Raw genomic sequence first — 19,209 nt, forward strand, 5'->3', positions numbered from 1 at the left:
TATTATTATTATTATTACATTTATTTTAATATTATATTTTATTTATTATAAAATATTAGAGTCAATTTTTGTATAATAACATAGGGTAAAGAGTATTATAATCAAAAGAGAGTCTTTAACATTCTTTTTTAAAAACTTTAATTACCAATCATAAACAAGCCCCTTTCGCACTCGGCATACCATTTCCATAAAATTTAGGGGCGTAGATACCCTTTTCTCTTACATTCATAAGTTAAGAATTAGGATCATTAAATTATTATAAAAAAAGGGTCAATTTGAAAAATCCCAGAAATTTCCCTGCGAAGACAGAGACTCTTGACTTATTGTTTCCGGGAACGATCATTTCGTTGGAAAAAGAAAGCGAAATTAATTAAAGTTAAAGCGACTTTTGGTTACTCCCGCAACATTTCTTCATACCATCACAGAACTTTCCTACAAACTTACTACAGAAAAAAAAAGAAAAAGAAAAAGAAAAAGAAACGAAACTGAGGGCCGTGCTCTACATATAAATAATTGCAATCGTCTGAAGATTGTTATCCACTGCATAAACAAATCTCAATTTGGAGCATTTTAATTCCTAATTGCCTAAAATTAAATTTTTTGTTGATACAGATTGAGAATGAAGTTGAGAATAACTTGTGGAGAAGAAGAGGAGGAGCTGCTGCCCGTGAGTCAAGTACCGGCAGGGACATGCTGCGAGCACCAAAACTGTCTCAAAATTCAATGGGATGAGGTGATATTCACAGCATCGTGCATGACAACGTTGATAGTCTTGCAACTTCCTATGACAAATGCCAGCGGCAAGCCTGTGCCCTTGTTTGTTTTCGGTAATGTGCCGCCGGCATTCCATGCCTTCCTTATGTGCCTTACGGGGGCTTGTTTCGGTTCCGTTTGCTCCATTCATATCCGCAAGACCAACCCCAAGATTGCAAGCTTTTACTATGCTTTTTCCGTGCTCTCAATGTCTGCTAGTCTCGCAATTGCCTTCTCTTGTTTTGTTTGGGAATCGTTCAAGGCGCTATGCCAATTGTGTTGAATCGCAGCTATATAAATGTTTCCAGAGTCGTGTGTGGTGAGCTTTTAGACGGCGAATTTGCGATAAAACAAACATTTATGTTTGTGTGCGCTTACGCCCGCATGTAAGTGTGTGTTAGTAATCAATATGTAAGACTCTTCTTAATTTTCGAAATAAATGTCGTTTAATCATGTCTATTGTTTCAATGGTAAGTTGAAATTTTAAGGGAGAAATATTTACATTTTATCAAATTTGGATTCCAAAACTTGGACATATAAGAATTTGTTATAATTCCTTATACTAAACAAGTATTTATAATCTCACATGCTAATTTCATACTTAAAGCTGACTCGAAAGTTAAAAATTGCCTTAAATTTATATACATAACACAAAATTGATTCTCAATTGACATGGTAAGAGCGGAGCCCTTACTCATTCTTTGAAAATTACAAAAACATTTATGCTATATTTGTAACTTTAGCTTTTAAAATAGAGTTTCTAATGATTTAGTCTCTGCAAGTTTATTATTTTAACAATTAAACTCAATAATCAAGTAATTTTCAACTTTAAACCCCCCAAAAATTTACTTATATAAAATTTTGGGCCCTCCAACACATTGGATCTATAGCACTGAAGAGGACGTGCTAGATACGTTCGATATTCTACTTTCCCCGTTTGTTCATCTGGATCATCTCTAAAATCAAAAGACAAAATCTAGCTTGACATATATTAAGAAAATTAGAACCATCAATGGCTGTTCATTGCATAGAAATATACATCTACTTTAATCTATTGTTCCCCTGTTTCCCAGTTTCCCTTTTTCATTTCTGAAGGTACCAATTGGTTTTACTGAAGTCATAGTATAATCACTCAAGTGCAAAATTCAAATCAACAAAGACAAATATATTGCTGACTTCATTTTATTTTTTGAAAGCAATACCTTTTTTTTTTTTCCCCTTGGCAGGATTCAGCCACTACGACTGCCAATTTCAATGCATTTATATATGAAAAATGTATCCCAAGAGTTTTTATTTTATTTTTTTTATTGCGGACTTTCTCACATTACAAACTTTAGAGTTGGCCTTATACAGCGTTGTATATCTATAAATAGATCGTTAAGTCAAAGGTCAAATCTGAATTTCACAATGTGAATAGAATAACTACGCAGTTTAATTCGAAGATCACTCGATAATTTATTTAGGAAACGCTATTATGTCTTGGGAAGTACTTCTGGAAACCCTACTTCGGGCCGGGGGCATCGCACTCTTCATAGACAGCCAGTCCGAAAACTATGAAGAGCACAGTTGTAAGACAAATCCATGGCAAATCCTGGAGATGGCTTGGAAGAAGAGAAGCAAAGAACATAGTCAGTGCTAGCAGCATGCATAGAAATGCAATAAGGTAAAAGCATCTCGCCATCTTGGGGAAGACAGGCCACAGGATGATTCCGGCGACCGATGCATAAAATCCGAGCATCAACATCAGGAAAAATAAATCATAGGGAAAACAGACTGAAAAGCCATGGCCACTTTGTTGTGTTGTACTCAAGGATGCAGGCAATAAAGCAATAGTGATCTCACATGGCAGCATAGCTATTTTGTTAGCCCATGTCTGGAAAATTCGCTTGTACTTGAACTTGGATATTGCTGCTTCTTGTGCACTTGCAGGACTTCTGAGTTCTGATTTATCTCTTGATTTGCCTTTCCCCAAATCAGGGCTTCCATTCTGCTGAAAAAGAAAATTGAAGACCAATTAATTAATATTTAATAAGAAACTTGGAAAGTTAATTAAATATGTAGGTTAGTGCATGGTTATTATCTAATTGTTTTCCCCTAATTATAATACAACTAGACTGTCGTCTACCCTATGGACTTGGACGAACCGGTCGCCTATGTTCAAATCTTAAAAGAGATAAGAGGCTAATAAATCAATTTTAATTTTGTCCGCCCTTACCTTTTGGGGAAAACAAAAATACATTGTCACTTTATCTACATAATTATTATAAATGTTAATAAACATGACAAAAGCAAGTACTTAATTATTGAAATAAAATTAGGATTAAGATATGAGATTTGTCTCTTTAACTATATATAATCGACAAGAAAATTTAGTATCAATCTTGTTCAGGGGATTTAAAATGACTAGTTTTTTTTTTTTTATACTCCAAATATTTTGCATCAGTTGAGACCGACTAATAATCCCATATTAATAAAACCATAAAAACATCTGCAAGCTTAATGAGCTTGAGAAATTAAGAATAAAGACTCGCTGAATTATAACGGAAAAAGCATAGACCAAAAATTAATGCACAAGTTATATAGACTTGTGTGTAACCTTAATATGCATGTTTGATTTGGAGTTGAGCGGGAGAAGAGGAGAAAACAAGTCCTAGAGGCTGCTTATATATCTTCAACCTGACGACAAAGATGGCATCGAAGGCGTCTCCAGCTTATTGATATGACCGTAAATTTGGATGCCTCTGGTTAATGTCTATAAAATCTATGACACCAAGATTGTAATAACAAGATCAATTTGGATGTTCCAATGCATGTGTTCTTTGGATTTGGCTTCCATACCGACCTCAGTACTTAAGGAGCAATTCTGGAGTTACAATCAACACTCTCGTTTATAAAATCTAGAACTTTGGGTAATAATTTAAATATTTGTTAAGGGCTATACCTGATATTGGCCTCATACTTAATTGTGACTTTTTTTTAAGTTTTTTTTTTTTTTTAAAGTAAGGGGTGGGCAAAGTCCAAATATAGTTTTTACTTCTCTTACTACCCTCAAGAATCGAACCCAGATTTTGGTAGAGGTTACAGCTACACTGCAATCAACCCAACTACGCTCTTGGAGGCAACCTTTTTTTTAAAGGTTAATTAGGAAGCATTGATTTCTTTTTGTTAAGGCTTTTGGGTCAAATAAATTTTCTAACAATATAATATAGAACCAAAGTCTTAAGTTGGTGACCTAATAATAATTGGTATTAATTGGGGTAAGTCAGGTTCTTACTAAATTCTAGCTCAAATAACTTAAGAGTCGGAGAGTTAGGTCATTTTAAGGGCACCCCTCCTTTTACTCACTTTGGCATGATTGTAAGTTACATGAACTATAACTTAATTACGACCTTTGAGGCAAGTATTAAGTATGTGGTGACAATATATCCTGATTGTTATATCTTCGTTTGCATATCTACAATTATTGAAATTTTACTTTTAAGTATTTGACTTTTTATACGACATCTACATAATTTTTATTTTTCAAATCTGGATTAGAAATTAAAATCTGGAGTGGACTTATTTCCAAATACATGGGACAAAACTTGGTGAGGCATTGACACACACTCATAATTAAACCAAGAATTACCACCGAATATCCACTCCACATATTGCCGCCATTGAAATCACAGCCGATGGCTCTGAAGTTTACTCCTCAGTAATTTTACTCTTGATTTATTAGCCAAATGTTTCTAATTTTTCATTGCATTTTTTTTCATCTCGCACGTGCAACGAGATGGAAATTAGAGATCGAATTAAGGAGACAAGGAAGAATATGCGAATATTTGTGATAATAGACACCTTTAATTCCATTGGCTATCTTGGGATCTGTGGATTCTTTACTTCTTCATTTTCGTTGCACATTTTTGTTGCTGGTTTTCGGATCGATAGTTTCCATGTTAAAGCATTTTAATTCATCGATAGGTCCATGTCAAAGCATTTTAATTCTATCATATTATATTAAGATTCTCATATGATGTGAGTTTCTTTTTTTATAAAATTAATGGGTAGTAACTGATGCTAAAAGCCTATCAGGTATTAACTACTCATCCAACATCCTAATCCGTACCCTAATCAATGCCGTTCAAAGTTTTCTCTTCTGTTTTTTTACTAGTGCTTGATGATTTCAGATCAGATCAGAAGTTGCAATTTTATTTTTGTGTTTCGTTTAATTTGAAGAATTAGGATTAAAATTATCTTTTCAGTAAGTAAAGTTATCAACTATATATCAATATTCATTATTCAAGGGTAAAATTGTACTTATATCGAACGAAACTAGTCAACCATTAAAGATAATTTACTAACGAACCGTCGGATTGGACTTTGGAGGGCCGTGATGATTTATTTTCGAAACTTTTGAGTAGTAATTTGAGGTTTATCACCTAGAAAGCGAATAAATGTTCCCACGGTCATGATTGTTGACCAAACTGCCCTTTCTTTGATTCCCCTCCCCGACTCTAAACTAACTCATACTTGAATGTGAACAAGCGATAATACGGAAAGCAGCATTCTATTGATTTGATTACCCTCTTCCCTTCCAACAATATCTTACTTATGAATAAAGCCTGACAGTCTGTCGGTAAGAGGTAAGCAGTGAGGCGAACGGAACCTATTCTAGCAGAGGAACCAAGCCCCAGAAAACCTGACCAAGAAGAAAAGAAAGGATGTCATTTAACTGTTGGAGTAAAGGCATTGGGAGATTAGGACTCAGGGCATGGCATTAGATTAGGTAAATGCTCTTTTGAACGAATTCTAAGAAAAAACTGCAATTGGTAATGCTTTCAATGGCCAAAATGGAGGAGAGAGATATGCCAGGCCCAGAAGATGGGGGCAAATAAACCGAATCTGGTGGACTACATGTCAAAAAATTAGCTCAAAATTCAAAACTAGTGCATTGCCCTCTGAAGACCCAAATTTGTTTGTCATATAGCCTCAGGGTCCATGCCTAAACTTTCCCCCCCCCCCCCCCCCCCCCCCACCAACACAAAAAAAGGTTTTTTTTTCCACCAAGATCCTATTTAGGTCATAAAAAGACCTCCCAAATAATTTGACACCAATCCAACAATTTCTTCTAATTTTTGGGGACTTTTAGTTTTCACAATTTTTTTTTGAAAATTCAGAAAAAAAAATTATTTCAAGCTTCCAAGAGCACAGGGCTTTGGGCCTTTAGAGTGCAAAGTCATGATGGTGTTCAACTCAAGCTAGTTTTTTGCACATGCGTAGATATTGATAAAACTGGACCACATGAGAAAACAATAGTCAATTTGTAGGCTCCAAATAATTTTTATAAACTTTTTAGAAATAAAAAATGCTAAAAATTAGGAGAACTTGTCGGATTAATGTGAAACTCTTTGGGAGGTCTTTTATGGCCAAAATAGGGTATTAGTTGGAAAAGAAAAAAAAAAAAAAAAGTAATTTTTTCTCAAGCCCAGAAGGTGATTTCGTGATAGCATTGATTTTCGAGCTAGTTTTTTTCATGAGTAGATATTGGTTAAAATAAAACAAGACCATAAGAAAAAAGGATGTCAACTTGGAGGTCAAAAATAAAATTTCTGAAAAAATCTTGAAAAAATAAAACTGGGTACTTGAGAAAACAGTAATTGTAGGCCCCAAATAATTTTTATGAAATTTTTTAGAGGTAAAAGATCCCAAAAAATTGGGAGAACTTGTCGGATTAATATGAAACTTTTTGGAAGGTCTTTTATGGCCAAAATAGGGTATTGGTTGGAAAAAATAATAATTTTTTTCGCAAGCCCAGAAGGTGATTTCGCGATAGCATTGATTTTCGAGTTAGTTTTTTTTCACAGAGTAGATATTGGTGAAAATAAAACTAGACCATAAGAAAAAAAGGGTGTTAACTTAGAGGTTGAAAATAATTTTTATGAAAAAAACTTGAAAAAATAAAAGAACTCGTCAAATTGATGTGAAACTCTTTGGGAAGTGTTTTCAAGGCTCCAAATAAGATTTTGGTGGGGAAAAAAAAAAAAATCAACTTTTCTTGTGCTTGGTTTAAGCCTAGAACCAAAGGTTGTAGTACACAAATTTAGAGGGCAATTTCGTGATAATGTTGAATTTTAATCTAGCTTTTTGTAGGCACATATATATTGGTAAAATTAACCTACATTTAGGGTTGGTAGTGGGATGGGATGGGACATGATTCGCCAATCTCAATCCTTCCATATATGCGAGTGGGATAAAAAAAAAAAGGTCTCATTCCCGTCCCTTTATTTTTTTGGGGACAAAAACTTGTCCTAATCTCATCCCGTTAAATAGCTTATCCCATCCTGTTATCCTAAATAGTCTCAAATATAAATAAATAAATTTTGGCATTTTTTTAAGGATATCATAATTCAATATAGCAAAAATATTAAATAAATACAAAGTAGAATAATTAAATAATAGTTTTGTTTTAACTACAAGCATATTCGAATATAATTTTATGGTAACATTTTTTATTTGTCTGTTTGCTTCCATTGCACATTAATATTAAGACCTATACTTAAGAAACTATAGATTTGGACAATAACCAACTTCTGTCATTTAAAATATCTAATAATTTAATAATATAATAATAAATTAAACCAACAACTAGGGTCAGCAATGGGATGGGATGAGACGAGACGAGATTTACCAATCCCAATCTTATCCTATATATACAAATGAGATAAAAAAAAAAGTCTCATTCTCATCCCTTTGTTTGTTTGTTTTTTTTTTTAACAAAAATATGTTACAATCTCATCCCAAACGGAATGGAATCCTATAAGATCTCTTCCCAACAGGAAAAATTGTCATCCATACCTACATAGAGGGGGGAAAAAAGAAAGTCGATTGAGGCCCAAAATGATTTTTATGAATTTTCATAAAATTTTCTAACAAATGGAAGAACAATCCTCAAAAATCAAGAGAATTTGTTGAATTGATGTAAATCTCTTTAGGAGGTGTTTTTATAACCCAAATTGGATTCTAGTGTAAAATATCCAAATTTATTTTTTCGAACCCAGTTTAAGCCAAGAATTAAATGCTATACAGTTTTGTGCCTTTAGAGGGGATTTCATATAGCATACAGTTTTTGGCCTTTAGAATTTTGAGCTAGTTTTTTGCATGCATATAGACATTTTTGAAATTAGGCCACATGAAAAAATAGGAATCGATTTGAGGCCTAAAGTAACTTTTACAAATTTTTTAAATTTATTTGAAAAGTTAAAAAATCCTAAAAAATTAAAAGAACCTATTAGATTGATATAAAATTCTTTGGAAAAAAATTTTTATAGCCTAAATAGGGTTTTTGCATAAAAAAATCTAATTATTTTTTTTCCAAGCATAGTTTAGGCCCATAATTGAGGCTAAACCATACGAGTTTAAGTCTTTAGAGGGCGATTTTGTGATGATGTTCAATTTCAAGTTGTATTTTGTATGCACGCAAGTATTGATGAAATTATATTGTAGGAAAAATTGCAAGTCGATTTGGAGGTCTGAAATAATTTTTACAATTTTGAAAATTTTTTTTAGCAAAATAAAAAATCTTGAAAAATTGGGAATGTTTTTTAATTGATGTGAAACTCTTTGGAAGACTTTTTTTTTTTAACAAAACTAAGATTTGGTAAAAAAAAAAAAAAGGAAAAAAACCTAACTTTTTCCCAGGCCTGATTTGCACCCAGAGCCAAATGCTACAACACACGGTTTTAGACATTTTAGAGGGAATCTTGCGATAATGTTGAATTTTGAGCCAATTTTTTACACATACTTAGATATTGGTGAAACTAAATCACAGGAAGAAACAGAAGTCGATTTGGAGGCCCCAAAATGATTTTTATGAATTTTCAAAAATAATAATAAAAAAAAACCAAAAAATTAGTAGTTCTTATCGGATTGATATGAATATCTTTGGGAGGTCTTTTTGTGACCCAAATATAATTTTGGTAGAAAAACCCCCAATTTTTCCCCAGGCCTAATTTTAACATAAAATCAAAGGCTATAGCATATGATTTTGGGCCATTAAATGGTATTTCATGATGGTGTTCAATTCAAGCTAGCTAGTTTTTTACACATGTAAAAATAAGAGTCAATTTGGAGGTTTGAAATAATTTTTACATATTTTCAAAAAAATTTCTAAAAAATAGGAAATTTTTTGTTGAATTGATATGAAACTCTTTGAAAGGTCTTTTAATAGTCTAAATAGAATTTTGGTGAAAAAATTGTAATTTTTTTAAGGTTCCAATTTAGACCTAGAAACAAAGGCTATAACATATAATTTTGGGTCTTTAGACAGCAATTTCATGATGATATTAAATTTTGAGCTTGTTTTTTGTACTCAAGCAAATATTAGAATTACTTTGAAAGCTTGATGTGACCTTTTATGAGTTTAAATAAGATTTTAGTAGAATAAACCCAATATTTTTAGGCCCAGATTAGGCCTCCGAGCAAAAACCATTTAATTATGGCCCACGGGCTTGATTTTTGAATTAGGCCCCATTTGTCTTTTATGGTCCAACAAACAATCCTTCGGCATAATTAAAAGTGGTGATATTTGATGTTCTTGTTATATGTCACCAGCCCTCACTTTTTGGTTAATCTGATTAAAAATTTTAAATTAATTTTTATCTCTCAAAATATCCCATCTAATTTTGAATTTTCCCTTATTATAATTTTTATCTTTTTTTCCAAACACCCACTATCTAAAATTTATAAAATCTATTTAAAAAAAAAATCACAAAATCACTATAATCTCTCTTTTTCTTTTTGAAGGTTCTATTTGTCGTTGCTATAACCATTTTTTTTTTAAAAAAAGTGATACTTCTTCATCATCCTTTATTGAGTACTACAAATTAACTTCTTAAATGATTACAAAAGTATAATATAATATTTGAGAAGAGATAATAATTTAAAAAGTTAAAATAAATCAGGGTTTATACAAATTATTATGTGGGTGCACTTAAAAGTTATTTACCCTTTTAGGTCATTTCATATAAAGATAAAAGATATTATTATAAAAATGATTAATGAAGGCTGATGAGATATAATAAGAAGGTCAAATATCACAACTCTATAATTATTATAATGCACGTTGTAACTTAAACCAATTGTTTGTGGTTTTTTTGACAAAGAATGTTTGCACCTTTGCTCTGATAGCATAAGTTTGCATTGGCTTCAATTTTTCAACCATCAATCCTGATATCAAGATGATCAAGAGAAAAACTAAATAAGAAACCTAAAGCTTGTTGCTGCCAATTTGCGTTCGCCAATGCAAATTAAGAAATTATGGGTTTATTTGGAAATTAAACCGTTAATTACTGACAAAATCACTAATTAATTAAGAAATGCACTAATATTGTTACACATTATATGAGCTCAAGTTGAATTATTTTTTTTGGTTCTTACGAGTCAATTATATTGCATAAACCACAGATCTAATTTAATCTTCCCACTTACCCTCATTCGTGAAAATATGAGATGGGTTTACATGACTTACATCAGCAGCAAAATCCCAAATAATCCAAAAGAAAAGATATGTATTGCAAAGAAACAAATTTGTTGTCACTTTCACTAATGGAGAAGAAGCAGCTAACCACTCAAACAAAAGCGATATTCGACATTCTATTCCCTCTGCAATAAAAGCCTGAATTTATAGTAATTGTGGCCTTTGGAAGCGGCTTAAGCTCAAGATTAATTTGTACCGGAGCTCTATCTTTTTCTAAGGAAAATTTAGTGATATTTATTTATTTATTTATTTATCTATTTAAATGTTTGTGGGGACCTAGAATTATTATTACCTCAATCATTCTGAGCTTGAAAATTTTGAAAATGGTAGTGAGTGATGTTTCGTTTATGCATCCTTCCTGGTTTTGTTTTATTATATGTATGATCTTTTATGGGAACCCACTTAGCCAAAAAATGCCCAAATAGCCAAATCAATTGGACGGTTTTTAGGTCTTGGTGATGTCGTGTTGGCCATTCCAGGACAATCAGCCGAATATCAGTCACTAGCTAGCCCATTGAGCGCCAAACATTTTTGCACAATTTTTGGCCACAAAGTTAATTGGTTGTAATGACAACAGATTGCGTGCTAAGTTTTTGAGACCTTGCACACATGTTTGCAAAAGTTTGGGGAATTTCAGGTTATGAGATTCAAGCATGAAGCGTGCTTGGCGCTTGTGGACTCATCATAGCTAGTCCCATTTAATTTGTACTAATTTGCCATTTTCTTTGTCAGATGTAATTATCAATTCTTATGTGTACTTTCTCCCAATATTCATTTGAAGCTAGAATAAAATCATGATGAAATGCTTATATGCTTGTAATTTGTAAACCAAAATTATAAACATAATTTAGAAAGAAACGAGAAAGATAAAAGACAAAGTGGTGATAATAATCAAAGAAAATTGCTCTTCAGCATATGTATAAATTTAGACAGGCAGTAACAGTCGCCAACAATTGAATAACAAACGACCAAAAATTACGAAATAGTTAATTAGAGTTTAATTATATCCAATATTCTTAAATTAATCATTTTATGGGTTCAAAATTAATGAAAACAAAATAAACATCATTCTCACTTGCCTATAAGATACTCTCATCATTTTTCAAGATTTAGGATGATTTTATTCGTTGAATGACAAGAAATAAAGGTCAAGAAAGATTGGAGTAAAAGGAATACATACATGGTGACTTGATGGAGCAACTGAAAAAAAAAAAAAAAAAAAGAATTTACAAGCAATGTTTCATAGGGCATGCAAGAAAACGACATAGAGACAAGAAATTGCTAATAGCAAAGCAAAAAGGTGAAAGAACAATTCTTACCGAGGAGGGTGCATATCGCAGCATACAAATCAAAATAAAAATGGCATTTTCATGATGAAATTCAATCTTGATGTGTAATTATATGATTGGAGTATTAAATGTTTAAAATGGCAAAGATTCTAAGATTGAATTGCATTTTAACCCAACTTTATAAATGATATACGGTGATGTCCGATAATTTATAATCGGGTAATTTTCAGATACACCCAATAATACTAACAAATTACATGAATGCCGCATCCCAAGTCCCAACGTTTCAGAAGATCTAACTGTGTCCCCATTCTGCTAACATTGATGGTTAAAAACGACAGTTGACCATGGTTGACTATCTCAATATTTTAGTCATTAACATTTAGTTTCCCACAAAAAATAACCCAAAATACGTAAACATGTTTTAAAATTAATAATCAAATAAAATTTTAATTCAAAATCCATTTCCAATAAAATTATAATACAATAAATTGAATAATATTTTTACAAATCAATATTCTAACAATCCTAATCTTAAAATATAACAACAACAAAAAAATCTTTTTTTTTTTATTATCTTCTCACCTTTTTAATTTCTGTTGATCGATTTATGGTCAACCATTGCAATTGACAGCAGAAATTTTTTGGTGTGGTGGGGGCGCTGAGAACTTCTGAAAAAGTTGAGGGCACGTGGGTGTTTGTCGATATTATTGGGTGCTGGTAGAATTTACCCTTTAAAATCTAAATCAATGTTTTTATTGGATAATATCGAACGATTCACATTACAGAAGCAATAAATAACAACGGGGGATCGAAAACGACAATTTACTACCACTAAATGAAATCAAAAAAGGAAAAAAGAAATCAAATGCAGTTATTTGCTTAAAATAACCCAAGCACCTTTATGATCCACAATGTTAGTGGATCTATTGACGACCTCGCTACAAGTACGTAAGCAACATGAATCTGTGCGCAGTTTTTTTTGTCACTTTCATTGATTAATTTAATCTCTTAGTTAAATAATGAATTGAACCACTCACCATTAATTAATTGATCTTGTGGAAGATGACAATCTTATTGTATCATATTGAAAATTAAGAAATTATCAAGCAATGGTGTTGGATGATGATGAGCACGGGCTTATCCGTTTATCCACCAATCTCTCTGTATCTCATTACCTTATTCGAAAAATAATTGACAAAATTATAAACTTGTTAGTTGGTAATTAGATTTTCAATTTCCCTCTTTTCTTATTATTATTATTATTATTATCATTATTGGGGGTTAAAGTATTTTCAATAGCACACCAATATCAAGTTTTTTAATTCCCCCTGCTGGACAGTCTTTATTAGTTATATTGATTGAATTAATATGAAGCTAATAGAATTTTCATTTCCAATTACTTTGACTTGGGGGGGGGGGGGGGGACTTAGCCCTTAGAAATATATTTTTAAAATTCTACAAGTTTAGCCCACGTTTGCTTGCAAGTTTAAAATAATATTTATAAAGTATTTGGGAAAAAAATTGAGATTTATATACTTAATTAGAAAGGAGAGCGCTACTTCAATCTTTTATAAAAAAAATTTACCACTCGGATCTTTATAAATTTATAATATTGCATTACATTCCTGGCGTTAAAGCATTGATCTATGTACAATATGCTTTTAATGGTGTAAGTATAAATTAACAATTTTTTTTAACTACATACATTAGTAATAAATTATTAAAAAATCTATAATGGATTTAAGTGTAATTTTATTTTTTTTATACACTGGATGAAAATGTGTCATTCTCTACTTATAATCTAGTTAAGATCAATACAAATTACACAAATCAAGCAAAGGATAGATATCATAATATCTCTAGATTATAATTCAATGACAAAAAATAATAATAATAATAATAATAAACGTACTCATACATCTAAACACTTCGGATCCACAACAATATGTCTTCATTTGCACTAGTTGCATGAATTCTCCATGCCTTCATATTGCAATTGCATCACCATCCACAATATGTCTTCATCTAATAGAATTTGCATTTCTAATTACTTTGAGTAAGAAGGAAATTAAAAAAAAAAAAAAAGACCTTAGAAATATATTGTTATTATGGTGATTGCATAGATTAGTCACACGAGAATTCTATGAGTTTAGCCTATGTTTGCTTGCAATTTTAAAATAATGTTTGAAAGTATTTGGGAATTTTTTTTTTTTTAGATTTAAATACTTATAAAGGAGAGCGATACTTTAATCTCTTATAAAATCTTTTTAACCATTCAGGTTTCTATAAATTTAACATTTCATTATATCCCTTGCATCAAAGCATTAACTTAAATATAATACATTTTTAACAACATTCATTAATAATAAAATATTAAAATCTATTACGGATTTAACTGGTAATTTTTTTTTTATACATACAATGGACGCATACATACATACACATACATCTAAACACTTTGGGTCCACATTATCTCTTCATTTGGGCTAGTTGCATGAATTCTCTATGCCTTCATATTGCAATTAATTACATCACCATGCGCATTAAACAAAATTTGTCTTAGGCTGCTTGAGTGGAGTGCACAATTTGATACAAGTGACATTACCCCAAATTCTCAAGGTCCCCTTGAGAATTATTTTGGAAAAAAAAAAGGTCGTTCCCAAAAAAAAAATACCACCATCCGGAAAGAAATGAAAATGAAACCGTAGAGAGGGAAAAATTAAGGGACCTTTTATTTGCATGAGTTGACAAGCAAACCAATGGGAGTAAAGAGTGGTGCATTAGGCAACCCACGCGAGCCTTGCTCGTAGGGTACCCCACGAACTGTATTTATGATCATGCGCCAAGCTATAGTATTTATTTTCTTGTGAAAAATTATTATTAATTTATTAATATTGTCTTCTTCTTTTTTTCTTTTAGGGAAAATATCCACCGTCCACCCGTTTTTTACACATTTTTCAAAAATACACAATTCTTTTATTTTTTGGCTGGAATCCACCTAAAGTTACATTTTGTTTCACTTTTTCACTTCCGTTTGGAATCCGTTAAGAAAACTAACGGAAACTTAAAAAAATGACCATTTTACCCCCAAAACGAAAATTACAATTTCACCTTAAAAATTACCAAAAATAATTAGATTAAATTTTAATTTCTTTTATGATTAGATTAAAAATTAAAAATTACAATTTCACCTTAAAAATAATTAGATTAAAAATTAAAAATTACAATTTCTTTTATCCTCTCATTAATTTTCGTTTTAGGGGTAAAACAAAAATTACAATTTCACCTTAAAAATTACCAAAAATAATTAAATTAAATTTTAATTTCTTTTATGATTAGATTAAAAATTAAAAATTACAATTTCACCTTAAAAATAATTAGATTAAAAATTAAAAATTACAATTTCTTTTATCCTCTCATTAATTTTCGTTTTGGGGGTAAAATGGTCATTTTTTTAAGTTTCCGTTAGTTTTCTTAACGGATTCCAAACGGAAGTGAAAAAGTGAAACAAAATGTAACTTTAGGTGAATTTCAGCTAAAAAATGAAGGAATTGTGTATTTTTAAAAAAGATGTAAAAAACGGGTGGACGGTAGATATTTTCTCTTTCTTTTATTATGACAACGACTTTAGCAAAAAAATGTTGAAAAGGAGTTAAATCAAGTACCCTTCCGTGCAAGACCAAAACCGATATTCTAGGGGAATGTTTTATTATTGGACAGATGGTTTTTATTAAAGTACCCTTTGGACTTTTGTGATTTTGAGAACGAATTTGAGGGTATTATGGGATTATGAAAATGGTAATTGGATGTGAAGAATGATTTTGTGAAGGTAGATAAGATTGTGAGCCCTGGGGAAGTTGAGTTTAATCATTGTCTATTTGTCTCCATTGTTTTGAGTGGGATAATTTTAAATTTCAATTTTTTTTTTTGTCTTTGTTAGTTTAAACGCTAATTATATATATATATGTATGTATGTATGTATGTATATATACACTCACACGCATGAGGAAGGGAAGAAGAATAAATAGAATCCATAAAGAAAACATCTATTTTTATTTGTACCTAAATTTGTAGGAGAAAAAAGAAAACTCAAAGTTTTGGACGCAAATTAATCAGTAAAATGAAGGAACTGGTGAGGTACTAGTGTATATACCAAGCCCTATTCACAATTTCACATGGATCTGGGAAGGGATTTGCTGGATGCCAAAATGATTGAAATAATTAATCAAAAATATTTATATGTAATACCTTTAATCGATAAATTCTAACCTTTTCTTTTCCTTGGGAAATTTAGGAATTAAGCATACATTGTAGAGGTGGTGATTTTATTTATTTATTTATTTTCCTCCAAATGAGCAGCTGATGGAAAATTGAAATTCATGTTGATAAGTGACTTCCATGACAAAATGTTTCAAGTGAAGGAATTCTAAGAAAATGCTGTGCAAATGTACCCTACAAGTACGATAATAAAAGTCGAACTTTGCTTAGTAAAAAAGCATATACAGATGCAACGAGGAAAAAAAAACACTCACTAGACAAGAAAAGAAGAGGCGTCTACGTTTGTCTAATTATATTTTTGACCATTCAGTATTCCACTAACTAAATTTCATAGCCCCAATTACCTGAAATGACAAGCGAGAAATACATTTGTCTCCACATAATTTTTGGTTTTGTATGCAACAGAAAGCCTTTAATTTAATGGGAAGTTAAGAATTCAAAGAAGATCCATTTCTCTCCATCATCCCACTTTAATTTGCCACCAAGTGTTGAGTTTAATAGGGGGGGGAAAAAAAAAAAGAGCCAAAACCAATAAATGTTTTCTGATTTTCTGGTTCTAATTTTCGTAGCTGCAAAATTTGACCCACAACACTAACTTCAGGCTTAAAAATGTGAATAGGGTAAATTTGATATGCTCAAAGAAAGTGGGATGATCAACATAAGACCAGCTATTAATCAATTTGATGAAAACAAGTTGACATCAAGTGAAACCAAAATTCAACCTGATTATAAATATTAACAAGTTGTTCTTTACCATTGTATTGCAAGCTTATCCCTCTAGATATTAATTTATTTGTAAAATCTCTTTATTAGCAATTCTAGCTAGGTTCTAGATCAGGATTCTTTCACTTGGTGGGAAGCCAAAGAAACTAATAAATTTCAATAGATCTTCTAGGAATTTTTAAACTTTTTCTTACCTCTTAAAGCTATCAACTCCAACTAAAATCTTCATGCTGAGATAAACATATTTGTCTTACTAATAAACAAGTCTTAATCATAAAGAAAAGAAAAGAGGCAACAAGAAACCAGCTGTGTTCTTATAAAATACACATAGAACATCTTAACCACAAGAATTGATCACCATTAAAAATGTGGCAAGCTTTTCTCTTTAGTTAGTGTTCTCATATCTAATTCTCCAACTAAACAAAAGAAAGCTAAAAGATTACACTGCCTTTACATTGATTAATTAATAAACTAATAAATCAAGATTAAGATTTTTTGCTTCAAGTTTGGCCAAACAGCTGACTTTCGGTCATTCTACGTTTTTGTAAGATGACTGTCCTTAACTACAGCTGATTTAGTTTTAATTTTCTCTTCGTTCATGGTTATTGATTGGTTTTTAGAACCAAATGCTATGGAAATTGTAAGTGATTTTAAATAGAGTAAGAATTGACTGAAATTTTTTAGTTATATAGGAATGGAGTTCATATATAATAACCAAAAGAAAATGTGATAAGAGATTAATAGGAATATTTTGGCCGGCTTGATACATAAGAAAAAAGTATAAATTTGTAAGTAAGGCCCAATATGTTCTTAAGAATGACATACATGATTATTAATTTTTTTATAACATTATTCATTGGAGTAATACTACACTTATATAGTTGGGATTAATAGTTTGAATCTCAGCAAGTGATCAAAAATCTAACCTGTCATTTATTGATATGTGATCTAACATTGTCATGAAGAGCAAGTTAAAATGAAGTATAAATTTGTCGAAAAGTTAAGGTTCCTTATGACTCTACGAACGAAATACATATTTGTCCATTTTTCAATATCATTATTTAGCTAAAATGCCCAGGATTAGTAATAGAGGTTAACAACTATGACCTAAAATATAATTAGTTTGTGAAGGGTCTCAAATTGATCACCAAGTGGTTGCTGAGTCATTAGCTCCTAAAATAATCTGAATCCCTTTCCCTAACTCCTTTTCATTGCTTTACGTCAGAAAATGAGCAATCCATGTAATGAACATAAAAGGCTTGGCTCTAATTAAACATTAAAGCAATAATCATACTCATGATCCTGATCCACTCAAGTGATTGACTTCTTGAAACTCCATTTCTATTAGTTCTATGCGAGTGTCCTTACTTCTTTAGCCAAAACGGTTTCTCCATTAAAATAATTATTCTCCCCACAATTCCGACTCCTTTTCTCTCTGATGTAAGCATACTTTCATCTCAAAAATGATTATCCATAGCACATATATACTTTATATATATGTATGTATCATACATACATGTATCATCACATGCATTCATTTACATGTAATTAATATCCCTAATATGGCTAAGGATGCATTTGGAGTTGTTTTTGATAGTTCTTGGTATACTACCAAAAAGTGTTTTCCTAGGGAAACATTTTCTAGATGCACTTATAACACGCTGGCATACCATCAAGCATTTATGTATATTTGCATATGAGTATATATGAATACGACGTTACAAAACCCATTACACATTACAAAATTAATCTGCAAGGATTCTAATGAGCTAGCCTAGATATAAGCAGAAGCTTTCCCACTGTGGCCCTAACAGTGGGCCATCTGATCAAGTCTCTACAATCTTTTTCCTCGCTATATAACAATAGCTTTGCTTCTCTTCAACTTCCACTCTCCTCCATTCTAACTCCATTACAATCAAGTCATCTTGCAATTAAATTTTCTTTGATAATTAAATTCAAAACCATGCAGCCCTTCAGCGAAGTTTCAGGTCTCCATTATCTTCTTGCCCCAAGCCTCTCCCAGTATTCATCTCATTACATAAGCAGCAGCGACCACAACACATCCACATGCCAATTCGACAGATTCTTGAACCCAATACTAAACTTTCACCAAATCCCTCCTCAAGTCCCAGAAATCATAAATTCTCAGACCTCATCTTTCAGCAGCAACAACTCGACTTCCGACGAAGCCGAAGAGCAACAACAACAGAGCATGATCATCAACGAAAGGAAGCAGAGGAGGATGATATCAAACCGGGAATCTGCTCGGAGATCGCGTATGCGGAAGCAGAAGCACCTTGATGAGCTGTGGTCACAGGTTGTGTGGCTCAGGAACGAGAATCATCAGCTTGTTGACAAGCTGAATCATGTGTCCGGGTGCCATGACAAGGTCATGCAAGAGAACGCTCAGCTCAAAGTTGAAGCCACCGAGCTTCGTCAAATGCTCACTGATTTGCAACTTAATAGTCATTACTCTTCTTTAAAAGATCTCGATGATGTGCCCTGCTGTAACGCGGCAGATTTGCTTGGCTAAAGCTAGCTGGAGGGAGTGGCCATGTTTTGGATTTTTTTGGTCACTTTGGTCCACTTTTGGTCCTTCTTCTACTTCTTCTCTTTGGTGTGAAAGTTAATTAACCAGTAATTAAT

At 31.8% G+C, this 19,209-nt stretch overlaps 1 protein-coding gene across 1 annotated transcript; it reads left to right on the forward strand.

The window, feature by feature from the left end:
- The first annotated feature begins 18,470 nt into the window (after positions 1–18,470).
- LOC18039756 (basic leucine zipper 43) lies at positions 18,471–19,209 on the forward strand. Its single transcript, XM_006430827.2, has one exon. The coding sequence runs from the start codon at positions 18,527–18,529 to the stop codon at positions 19,094–19,096; it is 570 nt and encodes a 189-aa protein (XP_006430890.2). The 5' UTR covers positions 18,471–18,526; the 3' UTR covers positions 19,097–19,209.

Source organism: Citrus clementina, unplaced genomic scaffold (assembly GCF_000493195.1).
Source record: "Citrus clementina cultivar Clemenules unplaced genomic scaffold, Citrus_clementina_v1.0 scaffold_6, whole genome shotgun sequence".
Lineage (NCBI taxonomy): Eukaryota > Viridiplantae > Streptophyta > Magnoliopsida > Sapindales > Rutaceae > Citrus > Citrus x clementina.